Here is a 22,613-nt window from a genome sequence, read left to right on the forward strand (position 1 = left end):
AAATCTGTCTAGAAAATTTTATAAAAAAAATTCAATCTTTATTTTTCTAAAAATGTCTTCTAAATTGAACAATTTCATGAATGATTTACAGACCTGTGTATGTTGTAGGTTCAGTTCCAATATGTTCTGCAATATAGTTTACAGTTGTGCACAGCTCCACCCAAAGAAAGCCTATGCTTGTTGAAAATAAGGGTGTATTTATTATTTTGCACAATGCTGTGAATAAATTATAATTGCAATGAGCAAATGCAGTAAACATGTGAAACATACATACTCAGTGTCTTGTACTCAGATACCTCACTAAATGCAGTGATGTCCAACTTTACTGTAGTTTTCAAATGGCAGTGCAAACAGTAAGTGCTGTCTTGAGCATTTTCAGGAAGTGTCACCAACATCTGACTTTTTTTGCATCGAAAAAATGTCCAGAGTAAACTGTCATAATGAAAACATGAATTAAGCCATTTGACTATCTTGTTTATAAACAATGGTGTCAGGACTTTTCATTTTGATGACATTGACACTTTGATTGACATGAGTTGCTTTTGAGGAATGAACTAACCATTTTGAGCATGTGACATGCTTTTGCAGGTTATCAGCTAGGTTTTGCAGTTTGTTGTTTTGTTGTTTTCGTTTATATAAATATTCAAATTTGAAGCATATGGTAAAAAAAAATTATATTGAAACTAAACAGTACAACGCGCCTTGTTATCCGCTAATAAAGAGTTAATTTCTGGCGGAATTATTTTCAAGGGGAAAATTAAAACCTTAATAACGCAACAACAGCATTATTAAATGACTAAGCAGTTAGATAAACGACCTTAGGATATGCAGCATACAAGATTCAGAATCTAACACACTTCAAATGCACAGTCCTATTATTTGAGCAAATGAAAACAGCGGGTTCTTGTAATCCTGTGGAAGCCTATCCAAGCAGCTCCATAAGCTATACCTCACCGAAGGAGGGACTTCTCAGCGCCTGCGTAGGTGAGTGAGTGAGTGAGTGCCCACTTCACAGTTACTTAGAGCCTGGGACTACACTTCCACTTATTCCTCCGGATTTTCAAATTGGCGTTTGCAAGAAGGAAAGAAATCACGCAGACCTCACGCGCTCTCGATCCGCACCAGACGCCATGAAGAATCCCGTGTTCTGGGTCGTCCTGATTGGAATATCCATCGCTTTGATCCAACAAGGTAGGATCAATCTTTTCAGGAGATTTAAAGTGTTTTGGTCTGTAAAACCCTTGGCTTTGAGGGGAGATTATTGCATTGGCTTTTGTGTCGGACGCGCTCGCGGATCAATAAGGACAAGTGCAACTCTGGTGTTTAATGCGAAAGCAAACTGTTACGATGGGCATGTTTCTGTTGGGCTTTTCTTGTATTTTCAGTGTTTTACACGAAGTACTTGAGGTTTGTCTTTAAATTCGCGTTTGAAAGTTTTGTAAAAGCGCACCGGCGATGGCGAGAGGATGCCGTCTTGCCGTACGCGTGCACCTGTTTCACATCTGCGTGACTGCGCAACAGTGTAGTCCATGGAGCGGCTCGCATCTTAGTTTCTGATAAACTGATTTAAGTTGGTTGCAAAGATGTAGTCTTGTGCTTAGCCGAGTTAAGACGGGCTAATCTGCCTTGTCAAGAGGACGCGTCAGTTGTTGCCTGTTAGTTGTGCTTTATTGTTGATGAATGACTTCATGAAGAAATGAAGCATTGGTCTTTTATTATGCTTGGAAAAATCACTAAAATGTGAAATTTGGTCATTTACTCACTCATGTCTTTTTGACTCCACGATAGTATACATACAAGCAAAAAAAGTATGTCATTGTTTTTAAGGAAAGGTGGGGTGATTTATATTGTATAATACCAGATTAAACACTGCATGTATGCTATTATTGTTTGACTGTGAGCCTCATTGACCACTGTGTGAGAAAACATACTAAATAGTAGTTTGTTATTCACTCAAAGTTGTCCAATGTCAAGAAATCGGTTTATTCACCTGAATGATGCAAGTGTTTATTCACGATGGATGCTGGTTTGGTTATTGAGTTCAGCTCACTGACTTGATCTAGTCTCAGATGTCAATGTCTTCATGAAAGAGAATCAGTTTTTTAGAAGGATCTTACTGAAAAGAGAAAAGTTGCAAAGTTAAATCAAAATGTTCTAACTGTGTCTTTTGGGGGATTTAGAGATCTCTTTCTGGTAATGCATGTCAGATTTCTGCCATAATTTTGTCTGCATTATAATTTACATTCTTATCTGCCTCAATCTTAAACAGAACTGATGGATAGGCAAGCCATTGATCTACTTTTTATAGCCCTTACAGAGAAACCTCAAGAGCTTCAAATGTCAATCACAAGTTAAAATGCTGAACTTTTCGGAACATGGAATTGCTCTACGTGCGATTTTTAACATGTGATGCACATGAAGCTCTCCACCAAGTAATTTTTTTTTGTTGAATAGATGTCTAATAGACATTCAAACATATACGTCTTAGCTTAAACAAAGCACCATTTTGGATATAAGTGAAAATTCAAGCAGTCTAACTATAGACCAAAATTAGACTAGTCATTAAATACAAAGATTAGACAGACTTCTCATGTGGCGTCATTCATTTGTGTGTATTTGGTGACTAGTCTAATTTTGAGCTATTCTTAGATGTCTGTTAAATTTTCACTGATAGTCCAAATTTAACCTCATTGTAGCCAAGCTGTCCATGTTTAGATATTTATAATGTGTCTAGACTTATTTTAAACACAAAAATGCTTGATGGGTCATGTTTTTGTTTCTTTTTGTAAATGTGTGGTTATACCAACTAAAATTTTCCACCCTATTGACCTTATTCTTGAATGTGGAAGGGCGCTGATTTTTGTGATTGTTTTAGAACTTCTGATCAACTGCCTATGGGAGAAATGAATAGGAACAAAAATCCACAGACAATGATCAATCTACTTGCTCTACAAACAATCGGACAGGTGTTTCAGCAATCCAAGTGAAGTTCATATCTCTTTGAATATGGGAACATCACATTTTCCAGAACTGTTTGCCAAGCTTGATTTAATTCTGCATGTTCCACTTTTTCCCATTCATAAGAACACAGAGGTATCATTATGTAAACTCAGTGTTTAAGTTGGTTTCAGAACTTGTTGCCATCTTGAAAGTGATGCCAAATGATGCATCTCTTCGAGGTCAGGTATGACCATTCTGCCCTGAGTTCACCTGTCAAGTGAGTGGTCTTTCACATGTCATTTCCAATTGAAGGTGAGCATAATCCAAATTGTGTGCTGTCTAGAAAGCAACATTACTTTGTAATCCACTCTGTTTTACTGAAGCGATGCTCCTTGCTGAGGTTGGGTTTGATTGATCTGCCCCAAGTTTAATGGTTGAGTGTCTAACTTTGAGTGGCGCACCAGATGTTAAATCCATATTCCGAGCTGCCTTGAATGTAGAATCATTAATTTAATAATCCACACAGATTCATTTACATGATGCATCTTGCTGAATTCAGGGTTGATTATTCTGAGCTGACTTCACTGGTCAAATGTCAGACTTTGAATGGCATTTCAGTTGATAATTCCAAGCCGAAGGAAGGAAAATCCAAATTCTATGCAATTTCAAATTTTGAAATAGTCAAAAACACCTTTTAGTTTCATTCAACAATAACTTGGTTTCACTCAAATACTGCATCTTGCTGATGTCAAGGTCGATGTCACTGATCAAGTGTTCGACTACGATTGGTATTCCAGATATTACTTCCAATTGGAGGTGGGTAAAATATTTCCAAGTATGCAATGCAGTATTATTCAGTAATTCACACTGTAAAACAAAATACTGGTTGCCTTAAATGTTTAAGCTAACTCAAATTAACCTTATGAGTCTATTGAACTTTGTTAATCAGCGTGTGTAACTTTAAAAAAAAAGTTAGAAAATGATTAACTTAATAATTTACAATGACCTGAAAAACACATGCTGTTAGGGCTAATTGATCATATAATCCTTTACAGTGCAAATGTGTTTCACAAAACAAAAGAAAGAGCTACAATGCCATGACTTTAACATCTAACATCATCATATATCTTCAGAAGGCTTGAAATCTTAAGGCTACTCAGAACCTTTGATAAAGTGGTTAATTTGTATAAATTTGTTCAATCTCATTCATGCATTTTATTGTGATTTGCTCAACCACAATGATGGTTGTCTTAGGTTTTTTTTTTTTTTTTAATTAAATCAATCATGAATCACCATAAATTCGTTATTAACCACTTTTTAGACAATATGTAAAACACTTTGTTTCCTTATGAGGTTTAACTCACGCTAGTAAATTGTGATAGATTTTTTACCTTTTAGATGTTTCTACAAAAATATAAATGTAAGGGGGCTTTCACACCTGTAGATTGATTGTTTTGTTCTGAAACAGGGTTTAAAATTGTTACAGTGTTGCACTTTGTACTTGGTGCGGTTCGCTTTCACACAGCAAAGTTTCTAAATGGATGTTTAGATGTTATTCAGGTTTCAACTTTATTTTTTATATGGTTAGAAATTTTTTACTTGATCATTTAACTCAGCATAGTTGATGTAAGTTAAAATGCCTTGTAAAGTTAAATTGATTTAACTTCAAAAATGATGTGAGCAACATATTTTTACAGTGCATGTTCATTCCTAACACATACCATATTTTATTAAAAAGCACAGCACTTACTAGCTGGCCTCCGTTACACTGACCCCCCTAAACCTCACTCCCATCTGGGCCACGGCACTAATGTAACCCCACCGGTCCTACGCCACCCAACCCGCTCCGAGCTGGTATCGAACTGACGACCTTCCGCATGGGAGTTGGTTTCTCTACCAAGGTGGTTAAAGACCAATGTCTCTAGCGTCTGTCGCTAGAGCACCTTTAGAGGTCAGAGGAGTGAGGTTTACCTGCACAGCACTTACTAGCTGGCCTCCGTTACACTACTCCAGTCTATTCAGTCTTGTTCTCAAGTGCTTGTGTCTGACAATGACTTGTTTCTCCTCAAAAAATTATATCCTTATAGCAAATATACATGATTGTCCTAGTAACCCTCAATCTCTGCAGAAGCGGCTTCCAGTAGTGTGGAATTAGACATGGGTTGTGTTTAATGGAGGTTGTCAGGGGTTAAGAGTGTTTTTTTTTTTCTTCATCGGGACACACAGAGATGTCATTGGTTGCCAGTAAGTTGCCAGGAAGCTTCAGACTCCCCTGCGGTGTTCAAGCCAACATCCCTTCAGGCCTGAACTGTCCACTGAACCCCCTGTCACTTTCTCGAACTCTCTGTCCGCCAAGGCAGGAATTACATGTCATTAAATTTAAATTTGGTGCCACAGCTTGGGCCCAGCTTCACACCGAGAGGATGGAGTACAGTGATTTAACAGAGAGAAGCTCTTTTTGAAATGGACTTCAGCATCATCGCTCAAGAAGAATTCAGTTCATGAAGTTTAATCAGCAGTCGATGCAGCGGAGCACGATGAACAGACTTTTTTAGAGTCAAAACAGGAAAGACAATAGTTAAAAAGAACATCTAGGTGGTTGATTGTGATCATTTTGAGATGATTTTGCAGACTGTATAAAATTAATTTCATAAAGACTTGCATTTTTGTCCATTGAGTCATTAGATTGGGATAATTTGCATTTATAATGTTAATTTTGTGGAAAAATGGCTTACAATTTTGCAGTCTGCTCAGATGAAAGAAAAAATCCTTTGGTTTAATTTGTGTTGGTTGATAGAGGTGTCACACTTTGTGCTTTTACAGTATTCTAAGCCATTTTAGAGTGTCAAAAACTGCACATATTTAGCAAAACAACAAATGTTTTCTGTCGGTATTAAATCAGTTTATTTCATGCATATCTATTTGTAGGAAATGCTGATGATTTTTGCTATATTGATAATGTAATGAGAAGGGTCTAGCAACAGAGATGAGGATCCAAATGCAGCTTTGAGAATTGTCAGGCAGGCAAAGGTCAAACAGGAGCATTCAGGTAATCCAAAGCCTAATCAAAGTCACAGGCAAATGGTTGAGACAGGAGGCAAAACAACATAAACAATAGACAAAGCAAGATTTAAAAACACGGTAAAGCCATGGTCACACTGGACTTTTCTCCCTATAGACTTCCATTCATACGCTTACGAATGCGGCAGACCAAAAACGCAAGCTTGCGCGACAAGTTTTGCAGTTCACTGCATTGGAAAGTTTAAGCTTGGAGAACTCTAAACTGCAAAATCGCATCACGTGGTTGCGTGAGACCAATCGAAGATTAGACATGACCTCTCTAGGCAGAAGTTTAAAATATGGAGCAATCGCTCACTTTTTTATGCCCCGTTCACACTTTTATGCACATTCACACTTTGGGACTTCAGCGTCAACGCTTGACAGAGAGCGTGTCTGAATTTGGGGCTGAAGCGATCCACATAGCAGCGTCAGCCAATGAAATTAGTCTGCAATCAGCTACTGTCTGAGCTGGTGTATTTGCATACAGCGATCTGATTGGCTGACGCTTCTGTCAGCGCTAGAAAAGTTGAGAAAGTCCCAACTTCTGCAGCGAGCAACGCCACTGTATTGGCGCCGACACATCCACAATGCAATTTAGCATTTAGCTAGTGTGAATGTGTCTTCTGAACTACGGTTCACGCAAACTCTGGTCCAGTTCACTTTTGGTATGAATGCAATCATAACAAAAAACGTAAGTGAACCGCCAACTGTATAATTTTCATGATGTTCATTTGTGTGTGTGTGTCTATCACATACTGTACCTTGGTGACAAGCGGGACTGAGCCAGGGCAAGCACATAATGTCTACTTGTCTCTTCCAAAAAAGCTTCTGCAGACACAGTATTATGTCAGAATTTTTACGATATGTTTGCTGCCGATAGACGCGGGTCGATTTCTGTGTGTCCAAGACCAAAAGATTCAGTAAAAGTAGAACAACCACGATGTGTCCGTCACCTAGCAACAGCTGTAGACACATCAGCACCTCGATGATGCAAGCGTACCAGGGTTCAGAAGGAAAAAAGACAGCGTGAACACAAACCAACCGAGAAGGTGGCAAGGGGAGACAATTGAACTTCGGCACAGTCCAGGCAATTGAACCGAGTGTGAAAGCACACTTAATGTCTAATCAACTTGTTTAATCCTGCCTCTTTTCGCAATTTCGTACAACAGAATTCCGCATGCTCAAACTTTAGTGTAACCTCAGCTTTAGGCAGGACAAGGGAACACTTAGTAATGCTCACATACAGTTGAGAAGACTCAGCGTAAATGTGTGTACTGTGTTTATAGTCTATCTAGTCCTGAACAGCTTCAGCTGTGTGTGTGCACTCAAGGGTGATTTGGAACTGGTCTGTAAGTGCAGGGCTTGATGGGATTTGTAGTTCAGTTCAGTGGCAGATATATGCCTGGGTGATAGGAAGTGTTCACCAGCTGCCTGCAAGGGCCACAGTTGATCATAGTTGCATAAAAAATATAATTTTAATAGTTATTGTTTTTATAAATGCTTTTTTTCTTCACAAGTGATATTGGCACATATATGACAAGAAATAAATATTCTGTTATTAGTTGTTTTTTCTAGAAATATATGATTTATTTTAGTTTTATTTAACCATTTAATGCTAATTGACATTTCTAAAATCGATCAATACCACAATGTATTGTTCTTTTATTATTTCTGCACATATAAATGAAAAAGTTTATACTATTCTATTATTAGTGGCAATATTATTGACAGATTTATAAATGATTGCGTTTTAAACCTTGTATTATTAAGTCGTCAAATAATTAAAATGACAAAAGTCAGATAAATGCTGTTTTTTTTTTTACAAACCATTTATTTTTTATGGGTAGATATAAATGTGAACGATCAAATGGAATTCTTTAAACTAGATCAAGCTGTCAGACTATCAGGCTAGATTTGTATTGTGCCTAAAGTTTTACTTCAAACATTTAGATTCTAGTCTTTTTGAACCACAGCTGTGCTTCGCTTATAAATATATATACATAAAAAGAGACTTTCTAAAGCCTTAACATTTTTCAAATATGTTTGTATTACCCCTAATAATGCCATGGTGGTCAGTCGTTTGATATTAAAGGTTCCCTGCAGAGCCTCTGCCTCAGTTCTTGTTCTCGGTATTAAAATGGCTTGATCTTTAGTCCAAAGATGCCCTTCATTAAGATATCAAATGCAGCTTCATCTCTTCAATGTGACAAAGTCCCGCTGAGTCCCCAGCACGATGTGTTATTGCGCAAATTAGACACATTAGGTGTCGGTGACGATGGAAAGTGGTGACGATTTCAGCCTAGATGTCAAATTATCCCTTTGCTAATTTGATCAAAGGGACAAAAGGAGTGGCACATTTTCTAAATGTGATAAAGTGAAATGTTAGTGTGTCGCCATTGTGTTGACAGAGCTTTTACGGCCACAATTACTTCTGAGTTTGTCCTTGTGCTTTTCGATCCGTTTGCTTGGAGCAGTGCGATTTTTGTGTTTATTGAAATGCATTTTCCTTAATAAGTGAACAAAATGACTCGTTTCAGCAAACTAATTTGGAAATGGCCATATCTGCAGGGAGAGCTGTGAAGCTAAAGTGATTTCAGTTGTGAAAAAAAGATTCAAATGGTTGTGTATAATTAGAAAATACCTAAAACCATTGATATTTGAACTGCATGTAATATTTCCACCTTTTTGGAGAACATGGTTTTAACATTAAAAAAAATAAAAAAAATCTAAAAAGAGCTCCGTTTTATTTGTTAATTAAACATGTTTTATAGATTTGTGACATAATAAATCCAGTTTCAATCTGTTATATTTTAACAAAATCATTTGTAAGAAATTTATTAATTAACAGTTTCCATATTTTGTGATTCACAAATGTTTTCCGCTTATTTACGGTGATGAATTGCATTATGGGATCTTGATCTCTGATCTGTTGACTTTTGATGTTGAAAGTTCAATGCTGTTGTTTAATAAAGTGACTTATTGACATTTTAGTAGTTTGAATGTCAATAAAAGTCAATGAAATATGTTGCATAATCATTGTTGCATATGTCAGGTATGTTGCTGTTGTGAAAAGGAATATATATTTGTATTGTTTTTGTCCCTTTTTCTTTTCATTAAACGATTTGTTGCTTAAAGGTGATATATTAACTGAACTTCTTTTGTTGAGTGTGATATGCCCTGCATACTAATAAAGCGTTTTTGCTGAAGTAGAAGAAGCTGATAGAAATGCAAAGTCCTGATTGTCTAAAATTAACTTGAGCTCTGAAGCTAAACTTTTCTGAGACAGGCACAAGTGACAGCTAAGAACTGAATCCTCTAACAGGTACCATATCTGGTGTTTTATCAGAGTAAGCTGTCTAAAGGCAGCTTGCCCTATATACGAGTGCTATTCAAGTTCATGTGTGCAGAGAAGTTTTGCAGAAAAGAGGAAGTATGTATGGGTGCGACCAATGGAGGACTGGAGAATGATTGACAAATGACAAATGTCACCTGTTATTATCAGTTGCTTATAAAAATTGAAGTGAAGTGAGGAATTATTAAGATTTATGACATTGAAGAAACATGTCTCTTCTCTCCTGACCTTTTTTTTTATTGAACACGCATGGAATTGATTAAATATTTCAACATTGCATATATCAAAAAATAAATAAATACTGGCAGTTCAACAGTTCAGGCAATTTGTCACCTTGAACTATTAAAAATGCTAATTAAAGTCACTTTTTAACTATTTAGCATCAAAAGTGGTTGGAGGAAAAATCAAGGTCTCATAATAAATTCAAACGTATAAATGAAAAAAAAAATAATTCTTTCCCAAAATAAAAAGAACTTATGGATATTTTTGCAATGTAGACTTAATTTCATGCACTGTAAAACCCAACAGTCAACTTTATCAGATGAAATGTGTAGTTAATTCAAAATTTACCCAAAGTTAATTCTACTCATTTAAAAAGATTTTTGAACTCAGTGTTGAAGGTAATGAGTCAATTAAATACCTCGTTACTTCAACATAAATGGAGTAAGTTCACAGAGTTGCCTTAACCTACTGGGTTTTACAGAACTCAGTTGGTTTGAGTTCTCTTTATTTATTGGGCTTTACTGTGCTTAATTTGCCTCATTTACTCAAATGGATTAAGTTCACAGTACTTATTAGGATTAGGTTTTGAATTTAAATGGTTTGTTACAATCTGTTTCCTCAAATGGTTTGAGTTACCTTAAATTATTGGGTTTTACGGTGTAGTGTTCAAAGGTAAATGTCTAATTAATGCTTTAAAATCACAATAAAATGTCAAAATATGTTTGATTAATGTATATTAGTGTAACCTATATATTTATTTAAAAATAAAAACATTCATAGAATAAATGAATTAATTTTGAATATTTTAAATGATTTAGTGAATGAATAAAATGATTAAATGATTAAAATGCCTTTTATTGACTGATATCTTAACCTTGTAAGTCTTGATAATGTTAAATATTTTGTTTTGTTTGTTTTTGTTGATGCTTTAAAGCCACTTTTCGTCTTTCACCCTCATGCTTTTAAAATTACATTTAAATTAATTTCTGCTTATTTACAACTAACTTAAATACATTAAATTTTTTTCTTGATTTTGCTAGTCAAATATTAAAACTTATGCCAGTTTTTCCAAGTGCAGAAATATTACTGATTAACTTGTATATGACACAAATAGGGCAACATGCTGGCTCAGTGGTTAGCACTGTCGCCTCCCAGCAAGAAGGTTGCTGGTTTGAGTGCCAGCTGGGTCAGTTGGCATTTCTGTGTGGAGTTTGCATGTTCTCCTTGTGTTGGGGTGGGTTTCCTCCGGGTGCTCTGGTTTGTGTTCGCATTTGAGAGTGTTTCCCAGTACTGGGTCGCAGCTGGAAGGGCATCCGCTGTGTAAAACATGCTGGATGAGAATGGTTCATTTTGCTGTGGCGACCCCTGATGAATAAAGAGACTAAGCCAAAGGAAAATGAATGAATGAATGACACAAATAATAATTTACATTTATCCAAATAGGTCAAAATTGCACATGCAAATCAAATTCATAAATTAAAAGGATAGTTCACCTAAAAATTAAAATTTACTCTCTATTTACACACATGCAAGTGCTTCCAAAACATTTATAAATTTCTTAACACTAAATACAATATTTTGAAGAATGTTGGAAACCAGTAAACATTGGCTTCCCCAGCAGGAAAAACAAAGACTATGGACATCAATGGTTACAGGTTTTCAACATTCTTCCAAATATCTCCTTTGTGTACAACAGAAGAATAAACATTCATTCATTAATTTTCCTTCAGCATAGTCCCTTTATTCATTAGGGGTCACCACAGTGGAATGAACCACCAACTTATCCAGCATATGTTTTACACAGCTGATGCCCTTCCAGCTGCAACCCAGTACTGGGAAACACCCACACATGTTCACATGCACACTCATACACTACAGCTAATTTAGTTTATTCAATTCACCTATCGCATGTCTTTTAGATTGTGGGGGAAACTGGAGTAACCGGAGGAAACCCGCACCAACTAGAACTTGCAAAAACAGAAATGCAAACTTATCCAGCCGGGACTCAAGCCAGCAACATTCTTGCTATGAGGCGTAAGTGTTAACCACTGAGCCACCGTGTCGCCAGAAGAATAAACAATCAGTAAATATTGACAAAATTTTCAATTTAGGCAGAACTATCCCTTAAGGCCTAAATATTGCCACATTTTAAAGTCAGTTCCCTTCTTTTTCTGGCTTTTGTTTGATTCATGTCTAAAAACTGAGCTGGCAGTGATTAATAACTAGCCTTGGAGATCATCACAGAAACTTTTCCATGAGAACCAAGCCTGCTTGTTTATACCATAAGCAGCAAATAGCCTTCATATAAAATGCAAACAGCAATCTCCCAGTGATCTGTGCAGCCCCAGAACTGCTCATTAAACATCTGCCAGAATGACGTGAGAAGATTCTGTCAGACACACTGCTCTCATTCACAAACGCTCTTCAGTATTGTGTCCAGCGAGGGATTCTGTGAAGTATGAGTGACCCAGAGGTTTAGATTAGGATTTGGTGCAGTGAACATCCATAGATGGGGCTATTCATGGGTTGTCATGTCTGAAGAATGCAGCTTTCATAAGCTGGCAGGCCAATATCATGGTCTCTGTGTAACCAGCATGTCAAACAAAATGCAATTGGAAAACTTTTGACATTTCAAATATTCACTCAGGAACAGTCAAGCGATTGTTCAGAACATTTTAAACCTTAAGGATTCTGCAAGAAGCTGCATTTTTTTTTACCTATATTTATGTCTCATAACACAGCTTACAAAATTGGTAGGTTTAGGATTTGAGATCTGTGAAATTAATGGTTAATAGTTAATTAATAGTTTCTTTTCATGTTCCTGGAGTCCCACTGTTCTGAAACTAACAATAAAACATGTTTTTAGCTAGTGCTGTAATGTTTTCAACCTCATTGGAAATACGTTCCTCAGCCTACATTTTTGTGAAACATAAAATAAGTTGTGCCCAATGCTTAATTTTAAGCTTTAAGATTTGATGTCATTGATGTACTTGCTTTTTTTCAGAATATTATGTTACTAAACTGTTATGATGCATCTAGTACTGTGTTTGTCATAATCCTCAGTGATCTAATTCTTGTAAATTGCTGGTAAACATGCAAATCAACACTGAACTACAAATATACAATTATATGGACTACAGATCCAGTCTTGCACCGCTCATGCGCACCTGTTCAGGATTCCGCTGATTGCACTCTCACACAGCCGAAGGATTGTTAAGGATTAATCACAAGGAGTATTTATACAGCACACACACACACACACACACACACAAACACACACACACACACACACACACACACACACACACACACACACACACACATCAGTGCTGAGTCTTGTTTGTAGGACTACATACGAAACTTTTCACTGAGATAAGTAAAATGTTTTTTGAAAGGTTATTAATAATCTGTTCAATAATTTGTTAAAGCCAAAAGTAATGGAGGTTTTAATTTAATATAGGCTAGTTTAAATAAATAAGTAAAATATATTTTAATAGCCTATATAAATAAATGTAGGCCTAAGGTATTTTTAAATAAAATAAATAGGCTGTTTTCAGAAAAAATGTGCATGTTCGTGTTTATCGTTCCATTAAATTAAACACAAATAAGACACATGTATATTGCGTTTATTTGAAGCAGTAGTGAATGCATGCACTGAAAAAAAATACTATAAACCACCTTAAAACATAAATAGGCTGTTAATAACAGATATAAATAAAAAATAAGTAATTTTTTTTTTTTTTGTGAAAGCAAAAAGTCAAGTGATGTCGGTGTGGACAGCTGAAGCTGTGAAATTATTTGTAGTTCATTTATTATTAATAATGCTGCTAAATATAATAATACTATTTATTTTAATAAAAAATGTAATTAAAACATGTAAAATGTCTACATTAATGCAAAACATCTTTAGAACTGTCATAGGTCTCGGCTCTTTGCAATACATAATACTATCGTCTATCGGCACAATCCTAGCATTTACCTAATAGGTAAAGGTGAGCTACCGAGCAAACTGACCAACGGCAGAAAAGTTGTCCATAAAGATATTTAAGCTATTGAGCCAAACGTATCAGATAACAAATCATACACACACCATTAAGTTGTTTTATGGTATTTTTTGGTGTTGTGGAAAGTACTGAAACAAAATAACTAATTACTTGTCAATAATATGTCGCTATAAATGTCATTAGTATGAAAAGAAACAAAAGTAATTGTCATCATACAGCATTCATTATACCCAGAAAGTACAGTCAAATGTATAAGTACGGTTTTCTGTTGCACAATAATATAGACTGAAGCATTTATTTCCAACTCACCAGTGTGGGATACTTTGGAAACTCATTCGCAGTCTTTCCCTTGAAGCATTAATGAACCTGTCATAGACATCTCTGAAAGCGAGAGGAAAAAAATCCCTGATCACACAGACTACATCTCTGTCTTATTAATGTGATAATGGCGACTTCACTGGCAGAGGTGGCAAATGACTTGAAACCTACAATAGGAGAGATGCCACATCTTTATCTTTTTGTGCACAAGAATGTGATGCGAGCACTAAAGCAGAAAAAAAATGCACTCGAGCATATTTTACAATTGTTTATATTGTGAAAGTCAGAGGTTAAATGGAGTTTAATTAATTGCAACATTATACACTAAATCCCTGCAAGCTTTAAAGTGAATGTTAAGCATATTCAGCACATTCTTGTTAGGATTTACTGAAAGAAAATCCTTTTGGGCCACTTCTATGCTAGTCATTCTTGCACCAAAGCCATGACTGTTTTCCTTTGACCCTTAGGAACCTTTTTAGTTGCTATGACTTAAAAACACCTACATTGTGGGAAATAAGTATTGAACACATCACTATTTTCACTTTGTTAGAAAAATATTTCTAAAGGTGTTGTTGATTTGAAATTTTCATCACATGTTGGTAACAACCAAAGAAATCCTTGTATGCAAATAAAAGAAAACTAATTAGTTTACAAATGAAGTCATGTGTAATAGAATGAAAGGACACAGGGAAACGTATTGAGCACATGAAGAAAGGAAGTTGCAGAAATGCAGTGAAAGCCCAGACAGCAGCTGAAATATCTCAGAAGTTCTTCAGCAACCCTCTGCCCTTCGTCAATGTAACTGAATGTTAACCGCTTCAGTCTACCATCTACATTATCAGGATGATGAAGATAACACCATTGACTTCAATAGTATTTGTTTTTCCTACTGTGTAAGGCAATGGTTAAAGGTTTTCAGCTTTCTTCAAGATGTTTTCTTTTGTGACAGGTTTACCAAGTAAAGGTTGAGTAATTGAAGGCAGAATTTTAAATTTTGGTTGAACTATACCTTCAAAGTTTAGTAAATGAATTATGTGCATAATTATAAAAAAATATGTTAAGTCAACCCAACCATTCTTAGGTTCAACACGGGTTTAATTATTTTATTTTTAAGTAAGTTATGTTCAGTAGCAAAAAATGCTTTCAATTGAGTCTTCCATAAGCCACACCCAAAACCGACACGCACCAATCGTGGCTTAACAACCATAGCAAGGTGCAGGAGGTCTGTCCAGCTTTCAACTGAGGGAAAACAAGCCAAAGCATTGTGCATGTGGATTATGCAAATCTGATACCCGGTATTTTATTCTAAAAGTTTCGATGGGGTGGTGGAATTTTCTTCCTTTTCCAAAACCTAAAACCCAAGGGGAGATATGCCAGTGTGGATCAAGCTGTGTGAGGGACCGTAAAAAGCTATGAATATTTGGATTACATATCAACAGAACAAATCTGAGATATGATCACAAACTGAGCACTTGCGATCAATATACTTCACCTGCATCTGTTTTTCAGTCATTTATAACCCTCATGTCCATGTCAGAGCTACAATTCACAGATGTTTTTATAGGTCTTTTGGAGATTTAGTCATTGGTGACGACGTTACAGCGGGTTAGTGTCTACTTTTGTATTGCACGAAAGCTTGACAGGCGTAACAACAGTAACTAAGGAGGGCGGTGCTTAGCAAAGGATAAATTTTCTAACAATTTCCAAACAATTTTTGCATCAACTTAAAACTGAAAAATGTTTAAACCTAACAATATGATGTTTCCATTTTTCATGATTGTTTGAATTATTATAATTTTATTAATTTTTATAAAGTGACGTCTTTTTGCAAGTGGTGTTGAAGATGAGTGTTCATCTAACAGATGGCGGATAGTGTGATGGAGCAGCACATGTTGCAACTCTAATCCCTCTTGTTTTTGATTAGTATGTGGCTTCTATGAGGAGCAAAGAGGTAGAGCAAAGCCTGGACATTTCAATTAGAGCTATCAGGGATTGTGTCGTTACCCTGAACAAACCCTGATTAAAAAAGCTCTGCTAATCTTTCAGAGTGCTGCTACTCAGCTTTTAAGAAATAATGGGTGTCACTTGTCAATACACAAGTGTTCCAACTGAAAATGGCGGCTATGGTATCAATCAGCCTTTCTCTGTTGGTTGAAGCCAAGATGACTCTGAGAAGTGTTATGAATTGGGTTTGTGTTTTCATAGTAATTTCTAAACATTAACTCTCAAGCATATTTTTTTTTGCAAGTACTCACTCAACATGTTGGCATAATCTTATGACACTCTTTGAGGGAAATCTCATATGCCTGAAGTGAAATGAAAAGAAGCAACACACATTTAAGACTGAAATTACGGTTGACTCAGCATTCACTGAATAGATTTCCTATGCTTTGCTCGTTGAATTTCATGGAGGCTTACAGAAAGCTTGTCATAATTAATGGTAAATGCTTGACTGGAAATCTTAATGGCCTTTTGGGTCACCGTTAAAATGAAATTTTCTCATTAATCATGAGCTCTTTGTTATTTTTATTATTATATATTTTTTACAGTTACTACGCTTACTGAACGAGTTGTTAGTGTGTTATTTCTCACTCCCTCATTGCGATTTAAATAAGCATCCGTCCTTGAAGATATGTAATGCTCTGAGTCTTGAATGTAATGATTCAATGTAATGTAATGACGCACTGATCAATCCTGATCTAGTAAATAAAGTCATGTTCATCATACACTCTCAGAAATAAAGGTACGCGAGCAGTCACTGGTGGGGTATCTTTTGAAAAGGTCCAAATTTGTACCTAAAAGATCTATATTAATACCCAAAGGGTGCATATTAGTACCTAAAAAGTACAAAAGTGTTTCTCTTAATTTTTGGGTACTAATATATACTTTTGAGTTACCAATATGGATTGTTTAGGAACAAATGTGTACTTTTTGAAAAGGTCTTTCAAACAGTGACAGCTCCTGTACCTTTTTTTTTGAAAGTGTAACATGAACTGAAAGTAATAGTTCACCAAAAAATTGCCATCATTTTTTCATCCTCCATTTGTTCTTAATCAGTCTGAGTTTCTCTCTTCTGTTCAACACAAAGGAAGATATACTGAACAATGTCAGGAAAAAAGCAGCCATTGACAGTTTTTTATGTCTATTATAGATGTTAATAGCTGTTTTTTTTATTTCTTTTTCTATTAACATTCTTTTATATGTCTTGCTTTGTGTTTGTGAAGGACCGAGGCCAGTTATATTAATGGCCGCCCAAGTATATTTGGTGGCATTTATTTTTTTTTACTATTATTATCATCATCCTTTTACACTTTTTTTGTATCCACCCAATAGCCAAACTAATGCAATCGATTAACTACTGGAAAATCTATTTTCAACCATCAAGTTTCCTACTTGTCATTGTGTGTGCGTGAGAACTTTCACCACTCCCATAGACATGCTCACCTGCTCAGCAGAGACCCACAGAGACGCACCATTTTGGGACTTAAAAATGTGTCAGTCTGGGATTTTGGTTTTGGTTTCACTTTCTAAACTGGTTATCAATTGTATGCGGTTTTGCATTACATTTCTATTGTAAGACTGATTTGCTTTCGCTTGACTTCGCCGCTGACAGTGTACACAGTCACAAAAGCAAGAGAAACATTAAATAAATAATTATTTATTCTAGATTACTTAAAAATGTTTACACATTAGAAATGGCTAATTAACTAATTTTTAGAGATATTATCTGTTTTTATTCCTTTGTTATTTATTTCTTATTTGCTGTATATTTTTTTTTTATTTGATGATGCTTTGGCAAAACTAATTAAAATGTCAGCAGCAGATTTTACCTGCCAGTGGGTGCACACAGCTCCTGAATAGAATAAAAATAAAGCAAATAGTGGACTTTTGTTTTCAATGTCAATCCATTGAAAAGAAACCGTGTAAAACAGTGTCATAATAAATAAAAATATTGTTAAAAATAACTTTTTTTGTTGCTTGTAGGTAACCATTTGCGTTGGGTAAAAGGTGTGTTTCATTCCAGCTACCACCGCAACTATATTTGAAACCAGTGAGAAGCACTGTAAGTTAAAGTGCAAGCAAATGCAATTTAAAATATTAATGTAAAATAAAAAAAATATATTTGATTTCAAAATATGTAATTTTAACATGACTAAAATTAATAACTTCAAGCATCAAACTTTTGAAATTTTTTTTTTTGCCATAATACTTTTTTGTTAATCAAATACACAATGTAAAAACCATGAACTTATTTGTTTTTTATTGCTATAAAAACATACTGAACAACAGTTTTCATTATCCACATACATAAACACTGGATACAATGTAAAAATCATCATAAGAATCAGTTATGTTTTCCAAAAGAAACATAGTCTTTTCATAAGCAATCCATCAAAACTGAATACAAAAAAAAACTTTAGAATTCTGTAATCTTTCCAAGAACAGTCTTTTAGAACTGACTACACAATCAAGCCCTTTGATTTCTTTTGTACTTAAAACAAGTTTCCCAAAAAATGGTTTAAAATATTGTTGGAATAACTCTCTCTATTCCATGTGTGTTCAATACAAACTCAGGAGAAATTGTTCAATTCTTAAAAGATTAGTAATTTATTGAATACAAATGAATAATTCGATGTTCAGAGCTCTGGGCATACACCAAGATAGTCTAACCGTTATACAATGCTAACCGGGACTAACGTCAGGTACTCTGCACTGCCCGGTACCTAGAAACCCAGTTTTATACACAGAAGGAAGAGAAGGCGGGTTGTCTCTGTCAGCTTTTCGGCCCCATCTCTAGTTCCTCTTTTCTGCACAGAAGAACAAGACCAGTTAAATGCACATGCTTAGAGACCTACATCGGCTCCAATACTTTTTCACAGGAAATCAGAGGCGAGAGACACATGTTATTTTTATTGTTTCTGCTGCATATTTCTTGTCCAAGATAGCTCTTTCTGCGAAATGCCTTATTAGTATGCAAAATACATCTCCTCAAAGGCCAGTTTTGGTTAGCATATAATTTCACAGAACATACAAAATATAGTATAGAATATAAAAAATATATATATAGTAAAGAATGACTGTAGGGTAACTGATTTAACATCTCTTTAGGCAAAGCATACACAGCATACTAATAGAGAATCAAGAATAACTCTGAGAAAAAAAAAAAATTATATTTTCTACAATATGCAGTGTAAAATTAAACACTTTTAATAAAACACCTACCCAATTAGCCAATGGTTGAAAGAGAAAAAGTATTTTCAACTTCATCGAATAGTTTACCTTAAATTGAAACTTCACTCATAATTGTCATAAAATGTCTCTGAACCTAATTTAATTAAAGTTAAATACTTTGAATAGCTTAAGGATGAGTAAACAAATGTTAGAATTTTCATTTTTGGGTAAACTATTTAACTAACCCTATCTAAAACACAACTAGAACAAGATAAAACAAATCAGGCTTAGTAAACTGTAGTACAGTTACTTTGTATAAAAGGCGTTAAAAAATCCAACATATTAAAAAAAAAAGAACCATCAGCAGAACAGTGTAGTTGGGTAAATAAATAGGAAACAAATTTACTTCTAACCAAGACGTGCAAACCAAACTAAACTCACTCAAACGCTAAACAGGGACATATTTATACAATTGGACTAGTCCACATTAATCAAAAAAGGGGACATTGGGAAACACAATCTACTACTGTGGTCCAAAGTATCGAGTTTGGTACCAATCAGTACTGAAAATAAAAATTCAATTTCCTGCTAACATTTGAGCATTGAAGAGTGGTGAACCGATAACCTTTATGGCCAGTCACAGTTGTTTCACACTGAGCAATCAGCAGTGTTTAAGAACGCACACAACAGTGCTTAAATGTTAGCGGGAAATTAACGTTTTTAAAATGTTAATATCGATTGATACCAAACTCATACTTTTGACAACCCTACAGTCTACAAACACAACCATAAACTAAGCAACATATTATTTCAGTGTTTTAAAATAAAACTAAACACATATCCGATAAAGCAAAAGAAAATACAATTACAAAAACAACAATTATAAAGTTAACAATCTTAAATAAAACATTATTAGCTCTCCCTCCAGGTCATCTGTTGTGTGGTGTAGGCAGGTGGAACTGAAAGGTCTTTGGCAGTGGCAGGGAATTTCTTATTTTGGGGGAAATGAAAATGTCTATTACCTACCATTGGAAAACTTGTAACGCTAACTTGGTCATGTCTAAGCCAATAACATAGCAGCTTTTAATTTCCTTCCCTCCCTATCATTAAATGTTATGCATTTTAGGCTAATGATTTCAGGCTTGCCTTCAATAGGCTTTGGTGGCAGCACGTTGGTGCTATAGGAAATCAGACCACACAGAAGGGAACCCCCAGAATCTCTGCCATTTTACACACAATCTACAGCACAATAACTTCAACTCAAAGACTTCAACTATATTAACAAAAGTAAACTACTTACAAATTTACTTTGAGTAAATTAATCAGACAAAACAGCAGTGGTTGTTTAATCCAAAAACTTTAAATGAATATAAAATAAACCCAAACAATAATAAATCTCAGTGTAATACATATATGAAGGAGTTTTTGCATGTGTGTTTGTGTGGATTTATGTGAGAGCACTTTACCAGTCACTGATGTGTGGTCACAACATGGGGCATCACAATTTTCAACGACAGACAAAGTAAATGGTGAGGAAATTGTCTTTTTTTTTTTTTTGGTGAACTTCCCTTTAACAATCCATAAATTTGCAGATAGCTTTGTTATGCAGAGAATACACTAGAATGCCAAATCCCCTAGTTATGTTTCTTTTGCATTTGCCATTAGCATTGGAAATGAGTAATTTCCACAGGCTATCAAATCACAATAACCTCTTTAGCAAGCTATGGAAATATTCATTCCCTTGAGAAGTTTGTGTTGTAAGTGGACCCTGCGTGCCTCAACATCCTGCCAGAGGTTGGAGGAATTCATTTAGTCGAAATCGATGATGTCAGCTCTCTTGTCACAGGATTTGTGACCCAAATCTTGTAAATATAAATATTTCACAGTTTCGTAGTTCATCTTTTGCCTCCTTAATAACATTAGATTAAGTTAAGGCCGATAATAGCTCATCTCATTAAAATTTGACACTTAATCAAGCAATGTTTGCAAACGCTCATTTGCATATCCCAGCAGAGTTCCAAGTAGTGGTTGCATATTTATCAGGACGCTTTAATAAGGATGTAAGTGTTCAGGGCATATAAAATATAGAGTTTAAAAACTTGCGTTGTATTTGAATATTGCATTAATCTTGATGTAAATGTAGTTTTTCTTTTTGCCTTTGCCTTTGTTGTAATATCTACATTATTTCATTGTTTTTGGAAATTCTTTTTTTTTTCTCAGTATGGCAGTAGGGCCTCGTTTACATCTAATTGGATGTGTTTTTGTCATGTGTATATATATTTGTAAACAGATATTGATTTGTATTGAAAGCCATTAAACATTTAGGCCCAATTTTAATCCCTCTTCTTAGCCCTTGAAACAGAGTGTGAAGCTGAAAGGCATCAAAAATTACCCATGAGAAATTTAATACCACTACAACATCCTGCAAACAGCATTATATGCCATCGCGAGTCCTTACTTCATATGAGATTGACAGTCACGACTGCTGTAGTTATTCCAGTTGTGTTATTTTTTGGTATTTATATTTAGGAAATCACTGAAAGCAACGATGTCTTGTTATCATAGCGATCTAATCTGGGAATAAGCTCTTAAAATTAACTCTACCGTTTACAACGTTGACATATTCATCTATGTAAACACAAGAAAACAACATTAGTGTTATACCAGACTCTGTAAAAAGCTCATTCCCAGCCACTAGAAATTTGGGATTCGAGTGTCATCAAGTGTCAGATGTGAAAGTATGTTGTGGGACTGCGATACAGGGATTCTAGAATAGCGAAATTTATCGGTAAAACATGAAAATTAGGGTTGCACTGGTCTGAAAATAACAATCATGTCAAGCATGTCTTGCACTTTATTGCACCGGATGTAAGATAGGGTCCTTTATGTTTTTTTAGCTCAGCAATTTTTGCCCACTCTCTTACTTATGGTGGAGTCATGAACACTCACCTTAACTGAGGCAAGTAAGGCAGTTCTTTGGATGTAGTTGTGTTTTTTTATAGGGTGGGGGCAATGGTGTTTCAATGATCTATGCTAAGCTAAAAGTGCTCCGCCAGACCCAGAGATCAGGTACATGGATTCAGATAAAGTAAAGCTTAACTGTTTATCTCTAAGTAGAGTGTTCCTTTACTTTTTATTGATTGTTCACCTTTGGACCACTTCAGACGTCTTTCCTCTGTCATTGAAATAACTCCTCTTTAGATTCACCGTGGTATCATTCACTGCGGTATCATTCAAGTCACTGACTACTTAATCTTCAGGTCAGCCACTAAATTATGAAATGAAATGCTAATACCATAGAGTCTAACCTCCAGAAATTCAATATTCCCTCTGATATGAGCTAAGGTGGAGGTTTATGTAAGGAATGCTCAAGAGTGTGTCTGCTACAGCTGTAATGTAATAATGCTTCTCTCAGGGACTCACCTTGGATCCTGCTGTCGAGATTTTATAAGCCGTCTGCTGTGCACGAGGAGATTAGAGCCAAGCAACATACAGAGAGACAACGATAAGAGAATATGAGTTGTTATTTTCAGAAATTCTCATTT

The 22,613-nt window shown here is 35.3% G+C and overlaps 1 protein-coding gene across 6 annotated transcripts in view; it reads left to right on the top strand.

The window, feature by feature from the left end:
• The first annotated feature begins 1,006 nt into the window (after window positions 1–1,006).
• Window positions 1,007–22,613, top strand: part of ntm (neurotrimin) — a 628,604-nt gene continuing 606,997 nt past the window's right edge. For 4 of the 6 annotated variants that reach the window (XM_087269720.1, XM_087269717.1, XM_087269724.1 and 1 more), the window contains exon 1: window positions 1,007–1,191. In XM_087269720.1, the coding sequence (XP_087125846.1) occupies window positions 1,131–1,191 (61 nt within the window). In that variant the 5' untranslated portion in view covers window positions 1,007–1,130. 6 annotated transcript variants of the gene reach the window in all.

The sequence above is a fragment of the Danio rerio genome, chromosome 10 (assembly GCF_052040795.2).
Source record: "Danio rerio strain M-AB ecotype USA chromosome 10, GRCz13ab, whole genome shotgun sequence".
NCBI classification, from domain to species: domain Eukaryota; kingdom Metazoa; phylum Chordata; class Actinopteri; order Cypriniformes; family Danionidae; genus Danio; species Danio rerio.